Source organism: Sminthopsis crassicaudata, chromosome 4 (genome assembly GCF_048593235.1).
Source record: "Sminthopsis crassicaudata isolate SCR6 chromosome 4, ASM4859323v1, whole genome shotgun sequence".
NCBI classification, from domain to species: Eukaryota; Metazoa; Chordata; class Mammalia; order Dasyuromorphia; family Dasyuridae; genus Sminthopsis; species Sminthopsis crassicaudata.
In genome coordinates, this window is record NC_133620.1 from 307484441 (window position 1) to 307509181 (window position 24741).

Here is a 24741-nt window from a genome sequence, read left to right on the forward strand (position 1 = left end):
AACACTAGATTGCTATTTTTATTCACTATCTTGCCCTGTGAACCTAACCTATGCCACTGATCAACTAGTCTATTTCTTAGCCAATACCAAATGGTTTTGGTGACTGTTGCTTTATAATATAGCTTTAAATCAGGTACACTTAGACCACCTTCCTCTGACTTTTTTTTCATTAGTTCCCTTGCAATTCTCGACCTTTTATTCTTCCATATGAATTTTGTTGTTATTTTTTCTAGGTCATTAAAATAGTTTCTTGGGAGTCTGATTGGTATAGCACTAAATAAATAGATTAGTTTGGGGAGTATTGTCATCTTTATTATATTCGCTCGGCCTATCCAAGAACATTGAATGTCTTTCCAATTATTTAAATCTGACTTTATTTTTGTGGCAAGTGTTTTGTAATTTTGCTCATATAATTCCTGACTTCTGCTTTTCTCTAAACCTTAAAATTCTGTGGATTCTGTAGGGGGTTTGAGTTGATTCTGATAGGAAAAAAGATAATTTCAGGGGGGGAGTACATTTTTTTTGTCCTATGCAAATTCTGCTTTGAGTCACACTGAACCTTTCTCCTATCACTACTCAGTAGTAGAGCTGTAATAGTGTAGACACTCTTCCTAGGGTAAGTTCACCAATGTACAAATAAGATTGTGTTCAAATTATTCAAGAAGAAAAAGCTAGTCCTATACATTTCACTCTCGAGTTTCCTGTTTTCTCCAGGCTCTTATGAGCTTATTTTCCCCTCTCCCATTAAAGACAATTCCATACTTGGCCACGTACACTAAAGATCAAATTTTAGGCAGCAGTGTCTTCCCTATGTTAAGTATTTTCTCTTTATCCTTTACAAAATGCAGGATATATGCTTTGCATGTATTTGTGTGCATGTTGTCTCCTCTATTAGATTATAAACTCCTTGAGAGCAGGGACTCTCTTTTGCCTCTTTTTGTATCCCTAGTTCATAGTAGGTGTTTAATAGCTGTTTATTGCTTGAATGATTAAAATAGGAGGAGATAGCAAAGACCAACTTCCTCATGTCCTCTTTATATCCTGATTTAGTCCATTGTTGTGGGAAATTACACCAGGCAAAATAATTATCCTTGTAGTTTCTATTTCTTTGCACTAGACAGTGCTGTGTACTCAACTGAGCAAGATAAACAAAATAGATCTCTTTTCATTAGGAAAACACCTCTACATAGATAATTGATTTGCCTTCTCAATGGATAGAGGAGGGGAGGAAAGGAAAAATTTTTAAAGTATTAAAATTCGATTTTAAAAAATATGAGAAATAGAATGATCTATTCAATTCTACTCCAGTCTACTTTCCAGTCTACTTTCAATGAAAAAGAAAACATTATGGAGATGAATTTCTAAAGCATTTATGGTTGCTACTCACTTTATATTTAATCATTTAGTACCTTTGACATTAATACTAGTAGGGTCATAATATGTCCCTCACTTTATATGTGAAGAAACTGAGCCTTAAGAAAATCCACAAAAGTTGTAAGCCCCAAAGTTGGAATTTGAACCCATGTCTGATGACAAATGCAGCATTCTTTCCACTATATCTTCTATTTCCATCTTATATTGTAACTGAATTTCTATTTTCCTTTTTTATTTTATGGATCTCTGATTTTTTTTTAGGATCAGAGATTTCTCTGCGACAACTCTCCATTTAAGATAGATAAAAATCTGTGATTTAATTCATTAAATCTTTTTTTTTTTTTAATTTTTTTATTATATATATATATATATATATATATATTATAATATTATCCCTTGTATTCATTTTTCCAAATTACCCCCCCTCCCTTATTCCCTCCCCCCGACGACAGGCAATACCATACATCTTACATGTGTTACAATATAGTCTAAGTACAATACATGTGTGTGAATATCATTTTCTTGTTGCACAATAAACATTAGAATCCGAAGGTGCATGCAACCTGGGCAGACAGATATTAGTGCTAACAATCTACATTCCCCTCCCAGTGTTTCCTCTCTGGGTGTATCTACCTCTGTCCATCATTGATCAACTGGAAGTGAGTTGGATCTTCTTTATGTTGAAGATTTCCACTTCCATCAGAATACATCCTCATACAGTATCGTTGTTGAAGTATACAGTGATCTTCTGGTTCTGCTCATTTCACTCAGCATCAGTTGATTTAAGTCTCTCCAACCCTCTCTGTATTCCTCCTGCTGGTCATTTCTTACTGAGCAATAATATTCCATAACTTTCATATACCACAATTTACCCAACCATTCTCCAACTGATGGACATCCATTCATCTTCCAGTTTCTAGCTACAACAAAAAGAGCTGCCACAAACATTTTGGCACATATATGTCTCTTTCCGCTCTTTAGTATTTCTTTGGGATATAATCCCAGTAGTAGCGCTGCTGGGTCAAAGGGTATGCACAGTTTGATAACTTTTTGGGCATAATTCCAGATTGCTCTCCAGAATGGCTGGATTCTTTCACAACTCCACCAGCAATGTATTAGTGTCCCAATTTCCCCACATCCCCTCCAACATTTGTCATTATTTGTTCCTGTCATCTTAGCCAATCTGACAGGTGTGTAGTGGTATCTCAGAGTGGTCTTAATTTGCATTTCTCTGATCAGTAGTGATTTGGAACACTCTTTCATGTGAGTGGATATAGTTTCAATTTCTTCCTCTGAGAATTGTCTGTTCATATCCTTTGACCATTTATCAATTGGAGAATGGTTTGGTTTCTTATAAATTATGGTCAGTTCTCTATATATTTTGGAAATGAGACCTTTGTCAGAACCTTTGTTTTTAAAAATATTTTCCCAATTTGTTACTTCCCTTCTAATCTTGTTTGCATTAGTATTATTTGTACAGAAACTTTTTAGTTTGATGTAATCAAAATCTTCTATTTTGTGATCAATAATGATCTCTAGTTCTCCTCTGGTCATAAATTCCTTCCTCCTCCACAAGTCTGAGAGGTAGATTATCCTCTGTTCCTCTAATCTATTTATTATCTCCCTCTTTATGCCTAAATCATGGACCCATTTTGATCTTATCTTGGTATATGGTGTTAAGTGTGGATCCATATCTAATTTCTGCCATACTAATTTCCAGTTTTCCAAACAGTTTTTTCCGAATAATGTAATTCATTAAATCTTAAGAAATTCTTGGAGGCACAGAGGTTAATTATATATGCTATAGGTCACACAGATAAAGGTTTTGATATGAGTAGATTTTTTTTTTTATCAATCTAACACTAAATAAAATTGCTTCTATTATTTACTCAAATTTTCACATTTTTACACCATAATCTTTTTTCTTTTTAAAAAATATTTATTTTATTCTGAATTTAAGAAATAAAATAAGCATTTCCATAACAAAGGAGATAGAAAAACAGAAGTCTGGATATGAAATTGTAGATCTATTATGTACAACTTGCTATTCCTTTCAAATATACAACAAAGTTATGTTATTTTAGCCATTCCCCAACTAATGGGAATTTCTGCAATTTCTAGTTCATTTTTACCACAAAAATAGCTGCTATAAATATTGTAGAACATGTAGGTTCTTTTCCACCTTCTCTAATCATTGTGGGAAACAGACCTCAGAGTGGTATTGCTGGGTTTCAAAGGATGTAGGCAGTTTTAATAACTCCTTGGGTATAATTTCAAATCTCTCTCCAAGGTGACTGGACCAACTCACAGATCCACAAAAAATGAATTAAGGTCCAGTTTTCCACATTCTCTCCAACATTTGTCATTTTCCCTTTTCTATCATTTTAGCCAATCTGAAGAGTATAAAATGATATCTCAAGATTATTTTAATTTACATTTATCTAATCAATAATGATTTAAAGTATTTTTCATTTGACTACAATTGTTATGACTTCTTTATCAAAAAACTTCCTGTTTATTCCCTTTGACCATATATCAATTGGGAAACAACTCACATTTTTATAGATTTGACAAAATCTTTTAATATATGTAAATATGAAATCTTTATCTGATGAATTGTCCATAAACCCCACCACCACCCTAGTTTTCTGATTTCCTTATGATCTTGGCTACATTTGTTTTGTTTGTACAAAACTTTTTATTTAATGTAACCAAAATTATCCATTTTACATCTCTCAATATTCTCTATCTCATGTTTGTTCATAAAATTTTCAACTATCCATAAGTCTTATGAATTCATAAGTATTATTCTTAAGATAATACATTCCATGTTTTTGAAATTTTCTTGTAATATCTCCCCTTATATTTAGGTTTTGCAACCATTTTGACCTTTTCTTGGTAAATGGTTTAAGATATTGGTCTGTGCCCAACTTTTGCCAAATTGTTCTTCAGCTTTTCCAACAATTTTTTTTTATCAAATAATGAATTTTTATACTCAAAACTTAAGTCTTGACCTTTAATTTTTCCAAATGAATTGTTATTAATTTTTTAGTTCCATAAAATAATTTTTTGGTAATTTAGCTAGGATGGAATTGAATATATAGATTAATTTTTGTAAAATTATCATTTTTATGATATTGGCTCAGCCTACTCATGAACAATTCAGGTTTATGACATCAAATGAACTAGTTGGGGGAAAATGTAAAAGAAAGAGGCTTAATAGTACCAGGTCTTAAACTAAATTGTAAGACAGTAATTGTTAAAACTATGTCATACTGTCTAAGAAATTAAAAAAATCATTAGAGCAGAGTATACATAAAATTTACAGCATCAAATGAATATAATAACACAATTTTCCAAGTATGTCATCATATTATATGCAAAATAGATAGTTTTTTTTTTACCTTATTCCCTATTCAGATTCCTTTTTCTTTTTCTTCTCATTGCTATTGCTACAATTTTGAATAATATTGGAGATGGTGGGGATCTTTGTTTCACAATTGTTCTTACTGTGAAGGCTTCTAGCTTATCCCCATAATAAATAATACTTCCTAATGATTTTGGGTAAATGTTTCTTATCAATTTAAGGAAAAGCCCATTTATGCTCATACTTTCAAATGTTTTTTTAATAGAAATGAGTGTTGCTAAGACACAATGGTCAATGACTAAAATAATCTAGTGTTTGACAAACCCAAAGATCTCAGCTTTTGGCATAAAAACTCACTATTTGATAAAAATTGATGGGAAAATTGGAAATTAATATGGCAGAAATTAGGCATTGACTCACATCTAACACCCTATACCAAGGTAAGGTCAAAATGAGTTCATGATTTAGACCTAAAGAGTGATCTTATAAGCAAATTAGAAGAGCAAAGAATAGTTTACCTCTCAGATTTGTGGAGAAGAAAGGAATTTGTGGCCAAAGAAGAACTGGAATACATTATTGAATGCAAAATGGATCATTTTGAGTATATTAAGTTGAAAAGTTTTAGTACAAACAAAACCAATGCAGACATGATTATAAGTGAAGCAATAAACTGGGGGGAAAATGTGAATGTTCAAGGGTTCTGATAAAAGCCTCATTTCTACTTCATTTAGAGAATTCAAGCCATTTTCCCTCCAATTGATAAATGTTTAAAGGTTATGAATAGGTAATTTTCAGATGAAGAAAATGAAACCATTTCTAATTATATGAAAAAGTGCTCTAAATCGCTATTGATCAGAGAAATGCAAATTAAGACAACTCTGAGATACCACTACTCAGATTGACTAAGATGACAGGAAAATATAATGATGAATGTTGGAGGGAATGTGGGAAAACTGTACACTAATACATTGTTGGTGGAGTTGTGAAACGGATTCAACTATTCTGGAGACCAATTTAAAACTAAGCTCAAAGGGCTATCAAACTGTGCAATATCCTTTGATCCAGCAGTGTCTCTACTGGGCTTATATCTAAAGAGATCATAAAGAAGGGAAAGGGACCCACATGTACAAAAATGTTTGTGGCAGCCCTTTTTTGTAGTAGCAAGAAACCGGAAAATGAGTGGATGTCCATCAGTTGGAGAATGGCTGAATAAGTTATAGTATATGAATGTTATGGAATATTATTGTTTTATAATAAATGATCAGCAGGATGATTTCAGCAAGAATTGAGAGACTTACATGAACTGATTCTAAATGAAGTGAGCAGAACCAGGAGATCGTCATACATGGCAACAACAAGATTATACAATGATCAATTCTGCTGGATGTTGTAAAGGGCAGGATACTTAAGTCTCAGTATGATTGATTTAAACAAGGTGATAACTAAGTGGAATTGATAAGACAATGGTTATCTAGTTTAGCATGGTGATTAATAGTTCTCTAGTTCAGTATTATTGATTTAATCTTACAACAAATAATGGTTCCCTAATGATATAATGATTGGTTTATACTCAATATACTGCATATAAACTGGGATAAATTCAGCCAGAGACAGACTCAGGGAAGACAGAGGACTAGAGCCTGGAGCACAAGCTCTTGGACTAGGACAGACTTCAAGACAGAAACTATTGTGGTGGTCCTCCTGCTTCCCCCACAGAAACCAAGACACATTCTGAAGGACCTCCAGAAAGCTAGACCAGGCCCCAGGCAAGGAGACAAGACTGTGAAGGAAATAATAAAGAATTTGGACTTTATCCCTGGCTATTCTTATGGTGATTACTCTGCTGAAATGAAGGTTGGCTCAGAGACCTCCAGAAAACCAACCAGAACATTACAGGATTCTTTTCAACAATGAGATGATTGAGGCTAGTTCCAATGCCCTTGTGATGAAGAGAACCATCTGTACCCAGAGAGAGAACTGTGGGAACTGAGTGTGGATCACAACTTAGTATTTTTTACTTTTTGTGGTTGTTTGCTTGCATTTTGTTTCCTTTCTCATTTTTTTTTTTTTTGATCTGATATTTCTTGTGCAGCATAATTGTGGAAATATGGATAGAAGAATTGTACATGTTTAACATATATTGGATTACTTGCCATCTAGGTGAAAGAGTGGGAGGAAGGGAGGGGAAAAAAAATTTGGAACACAAGGTTTTGCAAGGATAAATGCTGAAAATTATCTATGCATACATTTTGAAAATAAAAAGTTTTAATAGTAATAAAAAGAAATGAGTGCTGCTTATTCTGTATTTATTGATAATTCATATGATTTTTATTACTTTAATTATTGATGTCACCAATTATATTGATAATTTTGTTTATGTTCAACCAACCTAATGTCTGCATTCTTGGTATGAAACCCACTTGGTCATAATATATAATTTTTATAATATATTGATTTTTGCATCTTTATTCATTAATGAAACTGGTCTATAATTTTGTTTTTACTTTTCCTAGTTTAAGTTTCAGCATCATATTTATTTCATAAAAGGAGTTTGGTAGACCCTTTCTTTGCCTATTATTACAAATAATTTATTTACTATTGGAATTAGTTGGTCTTTGAATGTTTGATAGAATTCACTTGTAAATCTCTTTGGTCCTGTTTCTCTCTCTCTTCCTCCCTCCCTCCTTCCCTCCCTCCTTCCCTCCCTCCCTCCCTCCCTCCCTCCCTCTCTCTCTCTCTCTCTCTCTCTCTCTCTCTCTCTCTCTCTCTCTCTCTCTCTCTCTCTCTCTCTCTTTCTCTCTCTCTTTCTTTCTCTCTTTCTTTCTCTCTCTTTCTCTCTCTCTTTCTCTCTCTCTTTCTTTCTCTCTTTCTTCTTTCTTTCTTTCTTTCTTTCTTTCTTTCTTTCTTTCTTTCTTTCTTTCTTTCTTTCTTTCTTTCTTTCTTTCTTTCTTTCTTTCTTTCTTTCTTTCTTTCTTTCTTTCTTTCTTTCTTTCTTTCTTTCTTTCTTTCTTTCTTTCTTTCTTTCTTTCTTTCTTTCTTTCTTTCTTTCTTTCTTTCTTTCTTTCTTTCTTTCTTTTCCTTTTTTATAATAGATTTTTCCCCCAAATACATGTAAAGATAGTTTTCAACATTTACCTTTGCAAAACCTGTGTTCCAAATTTTTCTCCTTCCCTCTTCCTTCCCTCCTCTTCTAGACAGGAAGCAATACAATATAGGCTAAACATAGTTGCATATTTGGCATTCTGCACAAGAAAAATCGGATCAAAAGGGAGAACAAAACCATGAGAAAGAAAAAAAAAAAAAAACTAAGGAAACAAGCAATAACAACAAAAAGGTGAAAATACTGTACTTTGATCCATATTCAGTCTCCATAGTTCTGTCTCTGCATGTAATGTTTTTTCCCATTACAAGTTTATAGCAATTGCCTTGAATCACCTCATTGTTGAAAAGAGCCAAGTCCATTACAGCTGATCATTATATAATCTTGTTTCTGTGAACAGTGTTCTCTTGATTCTCCTCACTTCATTTAGCATCAGTTCAGGTAAGTCTTTCCAGGCTTTTGTGAAATTAGCCTGTTCATTCTTATAGAACAACAATATTCATATACCATAACTTATTCAGTCATTCCTCAATTAAGGGACAATTAATAAATCTACTCAATTTACAATTCCTTGGTGCTACAAACATTTTTGCACATGTGTGTGGGTCCTTTGGGATACAGACCCGGTAATGGCACACCTGGGTCAAAGGTATACACAGTTTCATAGTCCTTTGGGTATAATTCCAAATTGCTATCCAGAATGGTTGGATCAATTCACAACACCACAAACAATGTATTAGTCTGGTGCTTTTTTTTTTTTTTTTTTTCCTCAGGAAGCTCATTTATGGCCTGTACGATTTCTTTTTTTTCTTTAATAGGTCTATTTAGATATTCTGTTTCCTCTTCTGATAATCTAGGTAGTTTATATTTTTGTAAATATTCTTTCATTTCATTTAAATTGTTAAAATTTATTGGCATATAATTGGATAAAAAAATAACTCCTTATAATTACTTTGATTTCATCTTCTTTAGTGATATATATTTACCCTTTCCATTTTGATACTAATAATTTGGTTTTTTCTCTTTTAAAATATTAATCGAAAGTTTACATAATTTATTTTTTTTCATAATACTAGATGTTAGTTTTATTTATTAACTCTGGTTTTCTTACACTCAATTTTATTAATTTTACCTTTAATTTTTAGGTTTTACAATTTAGTTTTTAATTAAGGATTTTTAATTTGTTCCTTTTTTAAATAGCATACCCAGTTCATTAATCTGATTTTTCTCTTTTTTAAATTGATGTAAACACTTAGAGATATAAATTTTCCTCTGATTATTGCTTTTGCTACATACCATAAATTTTGATATGGTATTTAAATAATGCCATTTTCTTGAATGAAATTATTGATTCTATTATTTGTTTTTTAACCTACATATTCTTTCCTGTATTTTCGTTGTCCCTGAGTTCAAATTCAGCTTCAGACACTTACTGGTAATGTAACCTTGGGCAAGTCATTTAGCCACTGCCTGTCTAAGTTTCCATAACTGTTGTGAGCATAAAATGAGATAATATTTTTTAAATGTTTTGCAGAACTCAAAGTTTTATATAAATGCTGACTACTAATCTTATTAATAATTTCCTTCTGCCTATGAAAGAATTGAAGCCCAGAGAGTGTAAGGGCTCTGTCCAAAATGGCACAGCTGGTGATTGTCCATTGCACTTTTTACCATTATTTTTATTCATTCTGGCAATGCAATTTGTTTTATTAAAACACTTGTAATATCATAAAATTTCTAGAGCTATCAAAGTTGATAGTTGTAGGAAAAGCACTGAATTCATACCTCATAGGCCTAGATTCCACAAGAAGCTCTTCCAAGCCTTCCTTGATCTACCTTCTGTGTTAATTTCTAATTTATGTTATTTATGTATATAGGTAGATATGTGTGTATATATGTATGTATGTAATGCATACATCCATCAATTTAGAGATTATCTCCTTCATTAGACTGTTTCTATTAATAGTAGGACCTTTTTTTTGGGGGGGGTTGTGTTTTTTTGCCTTAGTTTATAAATCTGGCACTTAGCACAGTGTTTGGTACATAATAGGTTCTAAATAAATGTTTATTCACTGATGATTGACTTTTCTCACTATATTGCTGTGAGGATAAAAAATATCATAATGGATTACTTACAAATGATAAAACTCTCTAATTAGCTATAATATCATATATATATATATATATATATATATATATGTATATATATATTCATTCTACCTAAAATACTTATTGGAACAACATAGAACTAGTCTTCCTCTTACATATTGACAGCCAGGTTAAACTTACTTAACTCCTTTTACATTACTATTTCTAGTACCATATTATCATGTACAAATCACTCAGAGTAAATAGTTCCTTTTCTCAAAAGTTTCCCTCATTTTCCTGTGGAAACTCAAAACCTTACTTAAACAGCAAACACTTCTTGGAATTTTGGAAAAGATTCTCACTGATCACACTGGGAAAAAGTTTCCTGGGGATGAACATCAGGTTTGCATTATTTTTATGAGTTCACATAACATTTTGTTTTTCTCCCTATTTAGAACGTTCAGAAACCCATTCCCATCCTCTCAATATTTTCAAATTCATTTTTGTACTACTTGGTACATATTCTTAGATACCTGAACAGAAAATATCTAAGATTAGGCCAGTTAGCTGTGGAACCAGAAGACAATACTTCAGGTAAGTTATATAGAGGGAAGAGAGATGCATGTGTACAAAAAAAATGGCAATCAAACCTTGACATGCTATTATAGATGGGAGTATCATTAGGCTAAATGCAATTTGTTAGAAAAAAATGTTTTAAATTAACTTCCACACGTGACTGTTAGAAAACGTATGGAATTCTAAAGACTAGTCTGTAAATATGATAGTATCTGAAATTGTACACTTGTCAGTGTGGATATAGATGCGGATTCACTATCAGTGATTTTTACATATGTATTGGTTTTTATCAATAAAGGACAATGTAAATGCAATTTTATTGTTAAGTAACAAAAGCACAGGATTAGTGTGTGTGTGTGTGTGTGAGGGGGTTGTAGGTGGAGATAGACAAAAATAAAAACAGGTGTGAGACAAGCTGGCAATCAATATCTATTAAGCGTCTACTATGTGTCAGGTATGGTGCTACAAGTGCAGAGAATATCAAAAGAGGCAAGAGTCCATGCCTTGGAGGAGCTCAGGTTCAAATGGGAGAAAAGAAGTAAATATGTACAAGCAAAGAAAACTATATTCAGGATAAATGGAAACTAATTAAAAGAGTGCAGAATTATGAAGGATTAGGAATTGGCTTCCTGTAGACTATGGGGTGGAGGAGAGAGTGGAAGTAGGAGAGAGGAAGAGATAATGCAGACGGAGAGGACACGTAAAGACAGACGCGGCGGGGGAGCGGAAATGAGGGGGACTTGAAAAGGTGACAGTCTGTTAGTCCGAGATTGAAACAGAGGAGAAAAAAAATGGAGTCGGGAACTGAAGTCGCTTCCTCTCTCCCCAGTCAGCTAAAACGGAAATCATAGAGATGCCTAAGCCTCCCAAGGTTCCTAGAGAAAGTCTCCGGAAGTGCTCTCTAGGGGTCGGCTGCTTATGATCCATTCCCGGGTGCGGCCATAGGTGTATTGAGGCCTCTTTCTGGCTCTGGGTTCTCTTTTGGGAACGGTTTCCCGCCCAGTCACCTTCCCTTCTCCCGCTCTCCCTTTTTCCGCCTTCACGCAGTTCCGTCTGGGCTTGGAGTTCACGGTGAGTCGGGCCCGGGATCTGGGCAGGGGAAAGGGCTTTGTAGGTAGATAGAGGCCGGTCCTGGGCGGGTTGCAGAGGAGCTCTTCTCTCCGCATCATGGCTAGCTTTGGCGACTGCAGAAGTGCCATCTCCTCGGAGAGAGGGACTCCGGGAAAGTCCAGACTAAAATGCGGGGCGGGGGGGGGGGGGAGAAGGGGGGCTGAGGAAAAGGCACCCGCCTTTTTGGGGGGCGGACAAGGTCCATCTCTGGCGCTGGGATGGGCCCCACATTTTCCATTCGGCGCTTTGGACTTTTAGAAAACATTCATTTAGGGCATCAGCTTCTAAAGCGTTTATGAGTATGATTTCGATCCTAATAAAGTAGACAAAATGAGTTGTTAACCACCTTTTTGGGTGAGTAAATTGAAGCAGGGAGCTATCGTTTAAATGACTTAGTTTTAAAAAAATGATAGTAGGTGTACTAAACAGCTGACCTCTCCGGACCCTCACAGGACCCAAATAACTCAATGTTAAGCTAATATAAACTGCATTTTTGTGTTCCCACAGGCCAAACCTCAAGTCCAGAAAAAAAGTTTTAAAGAATTTTTAGCTTTAATAGAGAGTTGGCATGCTATCCCAAAAAATCATTCAGGCTATTTTTATTTTATTATTTAATGATATTAAGAATTTTTAAGTGTCAACAAGACCATTTAAACATATTCTACACCATTTACATTTAAATATGAAAAGAAAATATGGATAACAGGTTATCAGTGCTTTTAATTTTTTTTATTTATATAGATAATCACCCCAAGTAACTTTGGACCTCTTTAATAAAGAAATGCAAATTAAAACAATTTAAAGGTACTATCCTCACAATCACAGGCAAATAAATTTATCAGAATTTTACTATATGGTTTTGCAAAGCACTTGATATACATTTTGTCATTTTATCCTCGCTATCACCCTATAAGGTTACTATGGGTATTATTACCCCCATTTTAGAGAAGGGGAAACTGAGGCTAGTGTTAGAATGTGACATTTGATGTCAACTTTCTTGATTCCAAGTTCAGCACCTTTTTCCCTACACCCCAATGCCTCTTATAGCATTATTATGTGTGTGTATGTCCTTAAACATATATACCTATCCCCCCTCCTACCATCTAGTGGATCAAAGCTAACAAGAAATGTGACATTATTATAAGGGAACCACCACTAATTTAACAGTAATCATGGATGTTTGGGCATTATTTTCAGTTATGTTCAGAAAGAACCTGCTATTTAAATTGTTTACTCACTGATTAACATTACACTGTTCTTCAATATCATGTAATTATTTTAAGAAATCAAGGAGATAGATATTTCTCAATGTTTAATATTTTTATTTAAAGTTTTGAGTTCCAAATTCTATCCCTTCCTTTGGTCTCCTCACACTCCAGACAGTACACAGTCACATATAGCTTATATATGTACAATTATGTAAAACATTTCCATATTAGTTATTTTGTACAAGAAGCATCAAAAGAAAAAAACGAAAGTAAAAAATAGCATGCTTCAATTTTTATTCAGTCAATATTATTTCTCTGAAGATGGATAATATGCTTCACCATTAATCCTATGGACTTTTATTTCTGAGAATAGCTAAATCAATCAGAGTTCTTGCTGTTACTGTGTATAATGTTTTGGTTCTGTTCAACTATGCTTCAGTTCATGTAAGTTACTGATGTTCCTGAAATCCTGTATGCCATTTCTTATAGCACGATAATATTCCATTACAATCATATTCTAAAACTTTAGCCATTCCCCACTTGATGGGCACCTCTTTGATTTCTAAATCTTAGCTAACCAAGAAAGCTTCTATTAATATTTTTGTAGAAGTAGGTCCTTTCCTCCCCACCTTTTTTGTTGGATGTCTTTGGGATATAGATCTAGCAATGGATCAAAGGGTATATATAGCACTTTATGCATAGTTCCAAATCTCTCTCCAGAATGAGTTGATCAGTTCATATCTCCACCAACCGTGCATTAGTGTCCTAGTTTTTCCACATCCCTTCCAACATCCATCATTTTCCTTTTTTGTCATATTCATTCTGACAAGAATGGAGTGGTACCTCAGAATTGTTTTAATTTGCATTTCTCTAATCAGTATAGATATAGAGCATTTTTTTCATATGCCTATTGAGAGCTTTGATTTCTTCTATTGAAAATTGCCTGTACATATTTTTTGACCATTTATCAATTGGAGAGTAGCTTTTGTTTCTATAAATTTGGCTGTTCTCTGTGTATTTGAGAAATGAAGTCTTTATCAGAGATACTGGTTACATAAATTTCCCCCAGTTCTCTACCTTCATCATAATTTTGGTTGCATTGATTTTGTTTGCTTTTAAATTATTTCTTTCACATTTTGTAATGTACTTCAAATCTTTGGTCCTAAATTCTTCCTTTATTCATAGATCTGACAGATAAATTATTCCATTCTCTCTTAATTTGCTTGTGGTATCACTATGTATAAATCATGTACCCATTTTGACTTTATCTTGGTATATGATGTGAGATATTGATCTATACATAGTTTTTGCTATACTGTTTAACAGTTTTTGTTCCAAAAGCATGGAACTTTGAAGTTCTTATACTGAATTATATAATCATTTATTGTAATGTAATTTGTACCCAATTTGTTCCACTGATATACCACTGTATTTCATAGTCAATACCAGATTGTTTTTGATAATTAACTCCTTTATAATACAATTTGAGATCTGGCATGGCTAGACCATCTACTCACATATTTTTTTTTTCATTGATTCACTTGATAGCCTTGAGCTTTTGTTCTTCCAGATGAAGTTTATTATTTTTCTAGCTCTCTCTCTATTTTTTTGATTGATGTAGTACTGAATAAATAGATTTAGGGAGAATTATCACTTTTATTATATTGAACTGGTCTACCCATGAGTTTTTTCTAATTGTTTAGATCTGATTTTATTTGTGTGAAAAGTGCTTTATAGTTATGTTCATAAAGTTATTGGATTTGTTTTGGTGGGTAGATGCTAAGTAGTTTATATTGCCTATAGTAATTTTAAGTGAAATTTCCCTATTTCTTTCTGCTGTACTTTGTTGCTAGTATAAAGGATATATACTTTATAATTGTCCATGTTTAATAAAAATAAAATTTCTCAGTTTGATAACTGATAACCAAGCATTAACAATATGAGAAATTTAAAATATTGCAGCTTGATTTTTACTTTCTCTTTATTCATAGTCTGAAAAAGAAAGATGATTTTTATTTTTTTCCATTTCCACCTACTTTCCTCAATTTATAATTAGCTCAAAGTAGTTTATGTTTCTATATTTTCAGAAAGGTCATGCTTTTTAAAAACTGGGATGTATGTGATTTTCATAGTTATTTAGTAACATAATTAAGTTTATAATTGGTTTTTGATGTGTATGCCCATGTTTCTATACACACAACATATACCTACCTGCATGTATATAATCTACCCCCATACATGAATTTTTGTTTTGGTTTTTTTTTTGTTTTTTTGTTTTTGTCTTTTGGGAGGTAGTTAGGGTTAAGTGATTTGCCCAGGGTCACACAGCTAGTAAGTGAAGCTGGATTTGAGCTCAGATCCTCCTGATTCCAAGGTCGATGTTACCCTTATAATTAAGTACATATGACTTTTTCTAAGAGTTTGTTTGAGATAGAGAAAAGAGAGTTAAGATAAATTAAGAAAGTTTTTTTGGTAGTATATTTGGAGGCTGGGAGAAAGGAACAAAGAGGATGATTGAGGTTACAGTCTGTTGGAGATTGGAGAAGATGGGATTAAGGGCACATAATGAGGAATTGGCCTGGGCAATGAGAAGGGTCACTAAAGGTGGGCGAGGAGAAGAGAATAAGCATCTACATGACTCATACTATGTGTGGGAGTTTTTACAAATTTTTCATCAGATTCTCATAAGAACCCTTCTCATAAGAACTACTTAAATATAATTAAAATAGGTACTGTTATTGGGTCCATTTGGTAGCTAAGGAAACTGAGGAAAAGAAAAATTAAGTAACTTGCTTAGAGTCAACTAGTAAGTACCTAAGGTCACATTTGAATTCAGGTCTTCCTTACCACAGACCCACCTATCTGTCTACTACACTACTAGAAGATTGAGGACAGATTTGAAATAACTCCTTTGGGGAGTGAGACATGGAATGGAGAAATGAAAGAGGATTTCTTTGCTGTAGTGGGAGGCCAGTTGAAGTTGGATGGGCAAGGTAGAGCTAATTTAAGATTAAATGTAGCCTGGATTTGTGATTTTTGAGCTTGATCCCATATGGAATAGAGTACTATTTTTAGAGTACTAAGTTTTTTTTAAATTGGGCTGTGAAATGATAAAAATGGCATTTTAAGAAGATTAATCTATTGCACAGAGAAATCTTAGGTAGGTAGTAAAATCAGATGACATAAAAAAGGGCCTATGCTAATGCAGGATTTAGATATCAATTAGATGTATTAATGCTCTGACTAAATTAAAACTTAAATAGTTTTAAATGGTTTGTTAGAGTCCTTTAAAATAGCACTATCAGAGTTCTTTATTTAAAATAGACTTAATTTTGATATATTTTGTAGTGGGTATTATGGAGAAACTAGTGTGATGTGAAATTACTAGTTTGTCTTGATCTTTGAATTTTAGCTTGTTTTAAATTCAATTATATATTCATGGTGTTTTGCTTACAAAAATGTATATTAAGGAAATTAATACTAACTTAAATTTTTTAAATTAAAAAATAATAAAACAATTTATACCATTGTAATTATTCTTTCTTGCCTTCTTGCCCCTTCTTCAAATCCACCCTTCTGCAAAAATTTTCCCCTTGCCCCAATTTAAGCCCACATAATCCCAATCTTTCCTTTCAAAGTGCTTGTGATTTTCATTGCCTTTTAATAAGTTTTGTTCTCCCCACATGCTGCTTATTGTCCTTACTTTGCACTAGTACCAGTAAAGTCAGTGCTCAATGTCATCTTCTCCTTTGCTCAGATAAATAAGTATATTCTAAAGCTTATTAACCTGATTCTCTCAAGTGCCAAATGCTGAAAAGAAATAGACCTATAATCCACAGAAAATAGAATTTCTTAACTATTGATCACTTTACCCAGCTTTTATAAATGAATATGAATGAATGAATAATTCCACTATAGTTCATTTAAAATAGAAAAATAATTTATGCAAAACAAAATATATTTATGTTTCTGTGTAAATATAAGTTATTAGTTTATTTTCTAAAGGAGTTCAATCTGATAAAGGAGTTATATATAAATAACATTTAAAAAGTGCAGGATTACTATCACAAAATGAAGATTTTTTTTATCTGTAAAAGTTGAAATGTATGCTATGGAAATTTAAGAAAAGTGAAAAATCATCTAAGTTTATTAATTCCATCTTGGAGAAGGTAGAATCTGAGCAAGCCCATAAAGGATTAGCAGGATTCTGAATAATGGAAATTAGGAGAAAGGATACTTTTGGAAGAGGAAATGGCATCCAAGAGGCAAAGAAAGGCAAGACAGTACAGGTTATGTTTGAGTAAATCTACTTTGCCTGGAATGCATGGTATTTGAAAGGGCATTTGCTGAATATAAGTTAGGAGAACAAAGAAAATATAAGAAGCCATGGGATGAGTGTTAAATATTGCAGTCACAAATATTGTTAAGGGAAGATAATTTTAGAGAATATAAGGTTACTCTTAACTTTAAAAAGAGCAGTTACTGTAGTGTATGGGAGCAGAAATTGGATTGAACTGGTTTAAGGAATGTGTGAGTGGTGAGGTAATTTGTGAAATAGATTGCCCTTTTTACAAATTTGGAGATAAAAGGGTAAGAGAGATGATCACAGTTTGAAAAGTGTGAAGGTCGGGGCAGCTAGGTGGCACAGTGGATAGAGCACCAGCCTTGAACTCAGGAGGACCCAAGTTCCAATTTGGTCTCAGACACTTAACACTTCCTAGTTGTGTGACCCTGGGCAAGTCACTTAACCCCTGCCTCAAAAAAAAAAAAAAAAAAAAAAAAAAAAAGTAAAAAAGTGACGGTCAAGAGAAGGTTTCTTTTAGGAAAGGAAGATTTGAGCTTGTTTGGAATGATACTAAGTAAAAATACTAGAAACTGAGGGTTACAAAGATAAAAATCCAGTCTCTTTCACATTCTACTGGTGAAGGACAGGTGTGTTTGAAGTTTTGATTTATACTCTCAAATTTATTAGAGGTCCATTAGAGTACAAACCAGCCAGGCAAAGTATCTACTCTGGATCTTGTTCATCTAAGCACTAAAATACTAAAAATACTAAAAGATACTAAAAATATCTAATTTATACTAATTATAACTAATGTAATATAACTATATAATTATAGCTAATATTTAAAAATACTAAAGATACTAAAAATATCTAACTTATAATATTCACGTTTAAGAAGCCAGCTGAAATTGCTGATTGAAATACAAATTAGCAAGATTAATCATAGAACTCTAGGTTTTTGAAGTGTATTATTAAATTAAAAATTTATCAGTAAACTTTATCTACTCAATTTAATAAAAAAAATCACTACTATACAAATACTAAAATCAGTGTAATATCAATTGATGCTTTTAATCACATTATAGATTATTATGGCACCTTCTTTCCTAAAACTTTGTTCTACCATTTGGCTCTCAGTTTTAATAAGTGCTAAATGTAGGTTCCCAACAATTATTTTTCGCCTCATTTTTTCAAATATATAGAGAACTGAGTCATTTATAAAAATACAAGTCATTCTCCCAATTGACAGATGGTCAAAGGAGGTTTTCAGAAGAAGAAATAAAAGCTATCTATAGTCGTAGAAAAAATGCTCTAAATCACCATTGATTGGAGAAATGCTGATTAAAACAACTCTGTGATATCATTTCATCCCTGTCAGATTGGCTGTGACAGAAAAGGAAAATAATGTTGGAGGGATGTGGGAAAATTGGAGTACTACTGCATTGTTAGTGGAATTGTGTACTGATCCAGTTATTCTGGAGAGCAATTTGGCATGAAGCTCAAAGAGCAGTCAAACTGTGTGTATACCCTTTGATCCAGTTATTAGGTCTGTATTCCAAAAAGATTTTTAAAAAATGGATAAGGACCTACATATACAAAAATATTTATAGCATCTCTTTTTGTAGTGGCAAAGAATTGAAAACTGAGGGGATATCCATCAGTTGGGGAATGACTGAACAAATTGTGTGATATATGAATGTGATGGAACACTACTATTTAAAAAAAAAAAAAAAGACTTGTGAAGTGATAAAAAGTGAAATATTTCATGAAGAAAAATGCTTTTTATTTATATCTGGAGAAAGGACTGATGGAGTCTCAATGCAGATTGAAGTTTACCAATTTTTCTTTCTTTTTTTTTCTTTTGGTCTGTTTCCTCTTTCCCAGATTGATTAATATGGAAATATATTTTGCCAACATATATATATATATATATATATATATATATATATATATATATATATATATATATATATATATATATATATATATATATATATATATATATATATATATATATATATATATATATATATATATAACCTATATCAAGTTGTTTACTTAAGGAGAGGAAAAGTGAGGGAGAAAATTAGAAATTAAAAAAATTTAAATGAATGTTAAAATTTATCTGAACATGTAATGTAAAAATAAAATGCTGTTAAAAATAAATTTAGCTGTCCAGAAGTAGGCCATATAAGGCTCTTGTAGATACAATGACCTAGTATCCCCCCATTCTATGCTTGAACTGGAGACACTGGTAAAGTGCAACAAATTTTGGCTTCTCCATTCTTATTCTTCTAAAAACACATTACCGCTAAGATACTCTTGCCATACTGACCCCTCTTTTCACCCCAGCTTTCATTTTTCTTCCTCCTTTCTCCCCATGGAATTCTGTGTTCTCCAGTGTTAGGCCTTCTTCCATAAATCTCAGGGCCTGGGGATGGCTATCCAGAATAAGAATGAGATGGAAGGAAGAAGACACATTCTGTTCTTTGAGACAGAAGGGAAAGAAGGTATTTGAAGTTGATGGGCCTTTACTCAGCATGAAAAAAAGTTTGGACCCCCATTTGTGGAGAATATGAAAGGGTTCCCATTCGTACAAATTAAAAGGTTTTCAGAGAAGTAGTGATGCCCCATTTTATAGTGGATCAAACTAGTACAGTATTAGTTTTTTACCAGTGTATTAATTACCAGAGGGTAAAGATTGGCATAATGAGAGTTCAAGGAGGTGAATAATTTTCAATGATAACAAGGGCATCCTTGAAATGACTGACCAAAAGGGCTAGATTGGGTTAAAAGTGTTGTTAAATTAATATTTTTTAATTGTTTTCTGTATAACCTTAAATAGCAACATGTCATTTTCTTATATCTCAGAAACAACACCTTGAGAGAAGAGAATATCAAGAGGATCTTTCCTGTGAAAAGAACCCAATTAAAGAGCTTACTTTACTTTCTCCCAAGCTCTTCCAGCTCCAGATGGCTGTAGAATCAAGGGAGACAGTAGGCCTATCTCCTCTGGTCCAGGCTCCAGAGGAAGGTCTTGTAATAGTAAAAGTAGAGGAGGAAGACCACAACTGGGACCAGGAATCCAGCTTCCATGAGCCTAACCCTCATGGCCAGGAGGTCTTCCGCCAGCGCTTCAGACAGTTCTGCTACAGGGAGACACTAGGGCCCCGTGAAGCTTTGATCCAGCTTCGAGCCCTTTGCCATCAGTGGTTAAGACCAGATTTGCACACAAAGGAGCAGATCCTGGAACTACTGGTGCTAGAGCAGTTCCTGTCCATCCTGCCTGGGGAACTGCAGACCTTGGTGCAGGAGCATCATCTAGAGAGTGGAGAGGAGGTGGTAACTGTGTTGGAGGATTTGGAAAGACATATTAATATACTAGGAGAAGAGGTAAGTGGAAGCAATTGTATTTTTTAATAAGTCAAGGACCATGGAACTTTGATCTTAATTAAGCAAGTTGAGATTGTCATATATTTTAGGTTGCAGATAGTAATAACAATATAGTAGACATACACACACAGAGAGAGATACAGGGAAGGGAAAGACAGAAAGCATTTTATATACTGCCTGCATGTGCCAGAAACTGTGCTTACTGCTTTTTAAGGACTGTTACCTCCTTTGATCCTCACAACAACTTATGTAATCTACATTTAATAATTGAGGAAATCGAGGCAAATGGTAAAGTGACTTGCTCAAGGTCATACTTATCAAGTGTCTGAGGTCAGTTTTGAATTCAGGTCTTCGTAACTTCCTACCCATTATTCTCTTCATTGTAACACCAACTGCTGTATGTCTGTGTGTGTGTGTGTGTGTGTGTGTGTGTGTGTGTGTGTGTGTGTATAAAACTATTAATTTTATCAGAGTATTGTCATAGATGTCATACTATTTTAAGTTTATAGCACTCCTTTGAAGCTATTTCTCCATTGACACATTTACAAACAAATTAGTCAAAAAGGCTAATTGATTTTTTTTTAGGCTCCTATTTCTGATTAATGCTAAATCTAAGAGTAAAAATCTTATTTCTTGATTACCAATCAAGTACTCTTTTCATAAAACTGCTGCCTTTACTTTTTCTATGTAAATCTCTTTTCTACTTTGTTTCCATAAACAGAAAAAAATTGTATATCTGAGCAAATATAAGGGGTCACTTTCAAAGCAGTGGGATTTAATATACACTGGGCTATGCTGAAATGTTTAGTCTTTGTCTTACTTAAATTCCTCAGTGTCCTGGGATATTTTGTTAAGTGTAGACTATAACCTATCCATACCTTTTTATCCTTTGTAATCCTTTGTTGTCCCAGTTCTCCTACAAGTCTTTCACAGAAAATTCACCTAACATTCTTGAGAGCCTTCTTTGATGTCTCTTATCATTGCATGAGTACCAGTGGAGCGTATTGGCTAGCCATCTGTTTACCATTCTTGCAGGATTGATTCAATTAACTTTATGCTATTTTTGGTGTGTTAATATACTTTTTAGTGTGTTAATACAACTCATTCTTATCTAATACATATTCTCCATTGTGCTCTGGATTATCTGCAACTTTAGTTTTTGTTTCAATGATGTTTCATGATTTGTAGCCATGAAAAGTGTTGGGGCTAAAATGCTGGGCCTTTGTTTGGTCCCAAAGCAAAGGTTGATATAATTAAAAGAATTGCAATTTCCCAAATGCACACTAGTCTGTTTTCTTCCTGTTCAATTCTGGATCAAATTCCTTGACCAACTGGTGTGTCTCTTCAGGATATATAAAAATCCCAGTGTAGTTTAAAATTCATTTAGATTCAGCTAAGCCTAAAATTGCATTAAAACTTTTGGAATACCCTACATATGTTGATAAACCAGATTTATAGATTTTCTATGCAACTCTCTGGAAAATAGGAATTTTTTTTTTTTTTTGTAGATTTGGTTTTTCCTGTTTGTGTAGTTCAACTCTTGAATAATTTTGGATCTCATCTAGGAGGCTCTGCAGTGTTCTAGGCTTGGTGTAATCAGCAAAACACCTAACAGAATCATCAGGAATACTTCATCATCTATAGGGAATCCTGCTTCCATTTGAACATCTTCCATGGCACTGGCAGACACATTTGGCAAACATATATCTTCTAGTTTTCTTTCACTTGATAGTCTAGATTTCTTTCACTTTCACACTGATATTAATAATCAGAGATTCAATATTATTTCTATCACTGCATCTTTCAAAGAACCTTTTTGACTTTGACATGCATAGGAGTTCCATTTTTGGAAGAGGAATGTTAAAGATAAGCAGTTTATTTTACCAGATAAAATGTTTTTAAAATATTTAAATATTAATTTTTTTTTAAATTTAAATAAATTCTTTTTTAAATATTTTAAAAAATTTTAAATAAGCACAGTGGAATCTTGTAAGCTTTTCACTTTTAATTTGGTTGTGTTATAAAGGTATGGCCTGAGGTTTTTGTAAACAGGCCTGAAGGTAATCATTACTTTGAAGAGGATAAATCACAAGACTGTCCAAGCTTAGTAATTAGTTACCCAAAGCTAGTTCATAGCTGGTCAGAACAGAAATAGATGACAGAACTAGTATTCATATATAGGTCACTACAAGGGAATATACTGTAGAAAGCAGGGATAATAGCACTTTTGCATTGATAGTGTGTAGGAGGCTTGAGACATGTATGATCTCAAATTCCCTTTTGGGACCTGTTAGGGCCACAGCAAGGCAGAAAACATAAATAGTCAAATGCAGGACCAGCAGTGGACTGCTAGGATAATGAAATATTAGGCATGAAGTGGCCTAATACCAGCCACCTCATACAGATTGTTAGCATGGGATAAAGTCAAAAGATGGAAAAAGGTGGAACAAAATGTAAGATACCTAAAAGCTATTCTTAGATTACATGTTATAAAAGTAATAAAAGAGAGACAAAGCTTCTTGAAAGCTGCTTGAAATTTCTCTGGTTCTCCCTGGTCACACTGAATGGCTTCTGACTTTCACCTGTACTGACTTTTTTCTGGGTCTTGTTTCCAATTGTTTGTGATCTTCTGGCTAATATTTTGTGCATTTCTGGGGTAGAATAAGTTAGTTACTTAAGTTATTCATTGTTTGATAATTATTTGACATGTGGTCATTTTTAGGGTTTTGTTGAAGTAGGTATGTAGTTCCTTTTCAGGTTGCATTGATGTTCAGAAGTCCTTGTTGCTTTCTTCACCTTTACTGTCAGCCTTCTGAGCACCATGAGAACTAATACTCCACATGAGTTACCACTTTTTCTCTATTACATTCTCTATTCCACCAGAAGACAATTTACTAAGGGCTGCCTCAGTGCTATATAGCTGGCTATTTGATCACTTTTACTTGTATTGTTTGATGCCAAAATATTCCAATTACTGATTATATGGTACATTGGGCACTGCACTTAACAGATCTTTAAACAAAATGAGACTTTTCTAAGTCAGTAAGCAATTAAAAAATTGATTTTTACTTTTTCCAATTAAAAAGAATTTATTAAATACCTGCTCACTATGTGCCTGGGACAATGTTCAGTGCTGGGAATACAAATAAAGGCAAAAAAAGCCATTTCCTGTTTTCAAGGAGCTCACATTCTAATGAGAGGACAATAGAAAAACATCTGTGTATGAGAAAGATAGATAGAGGATAAATTGAAGATAATCATTAGATGGAGAACACTTTATTTTTTTTTTAAGGATTAAATGTATTTATTTATTTTTTTAATACATGAGTAATTTTTAAATTTTTTTTTTTATAACATTATCCCTTGTATTCATTTTCCCAAATTATCCCCTTCCTCCCTCTACTCCCTCCCCTAAATGACAGGCAATCCCATACATTTTACATGTGTTACAATATAACCTAGATACAATATATGTGTGTAAATCCAATTTTCTTGTTGCACGTTAAGTATTAGATTCCGAAGGTATAAGTAACCTGGGTAGATAGACAGTAGTGCTAACAATTTACATTCACTTCCCAGTGTTCCTTCTCTGGATATAGTTATTTCTGTCCATCATTGATCAACTGGAAGTGAGTTGGATCTTCTTTATGTTGAAGATATCCACTTCCATCAGAATACATCTTCATACAATATTGAAGTGTACAGCGATCTTCTGGTTCTATTCATTTCACTCAGCATCAGTTGATGGAAGTCTTGATGGAGAACACTTTAACTAGAACTGGAAGAAGGCCATGAGACAAAGATAAGGAGAGAGCATACAAAGGATTCTTAACAAAGTGCAACTCGTTGGTCAGAAAGATGTAGCCTTCTTTGTCTGCATACTGAAATATGTTTGGTCAGCAAGTTCAGGGTATGGTAACTTGTGAGACTTTGTGACAATCCAAAGGGCCTCAGTTCCATGTGGGTGGGCCCTAGGGTGAATAGGAAGTCATATCAGCCCAATTTTAGGTCACCAGAAACCTGGGTTTATGATACCTGTGAATTTGAGCCAATTGAATCTTAAGGATATCTTCTTTTTAGGCAAAGAACTAGCTATTATTCTATATGGTGGAAAGAAAAAGTGGTGCTACAAGACACCTATCAAAGACCTAAACAAATGGATGGATATTGAATTGGATCATGCTAATAGAATTTTTAAATGACTATACTATCTAAATTAATTTGTATATTCACTGCTGTA

At 33.4% G+C, this 24741-nt stretch overlaps 1 protein-coding gene across 4 annotated transcripts in view; it reads left to right on the plus strand.

Moving 5' to 3' along the window:
- The first annotated feature begins 11271 nt into the window (after positions 1 to 11271).
- Positions 11272 to 24741, plus strand: part of LOC141541013 (zinc finger protein with KRAB and SCAN domains 8-like) — a 45506-nt gene continuing 32036 nt past the window's right edge. The window contains exons 1-3 of one of the 4 annotated variants that reach the window (XM_074265055.1): positions 11272 to 11576; positions 19510 to 19618; positions 19980 to 20501. In XM_074265055.1, the coding sequence (XP_074121156.1) occupies positions 19565 to 19618; positions 19980 to 20501 (576 nt within the window). In that variant the 5' untranslated portion in view covers positions 11272 to 11576; positions 19510 to 19564. The remainder of the gene's footprint in view (positions 11577 to 19509; positions 19619 to 19979; positions 20502 to 24741) is intronic. The other 3 variants (XM_074265053.1, XM_074265054.1, XM_074265056.1) reach the window with 3 other exon arrangements.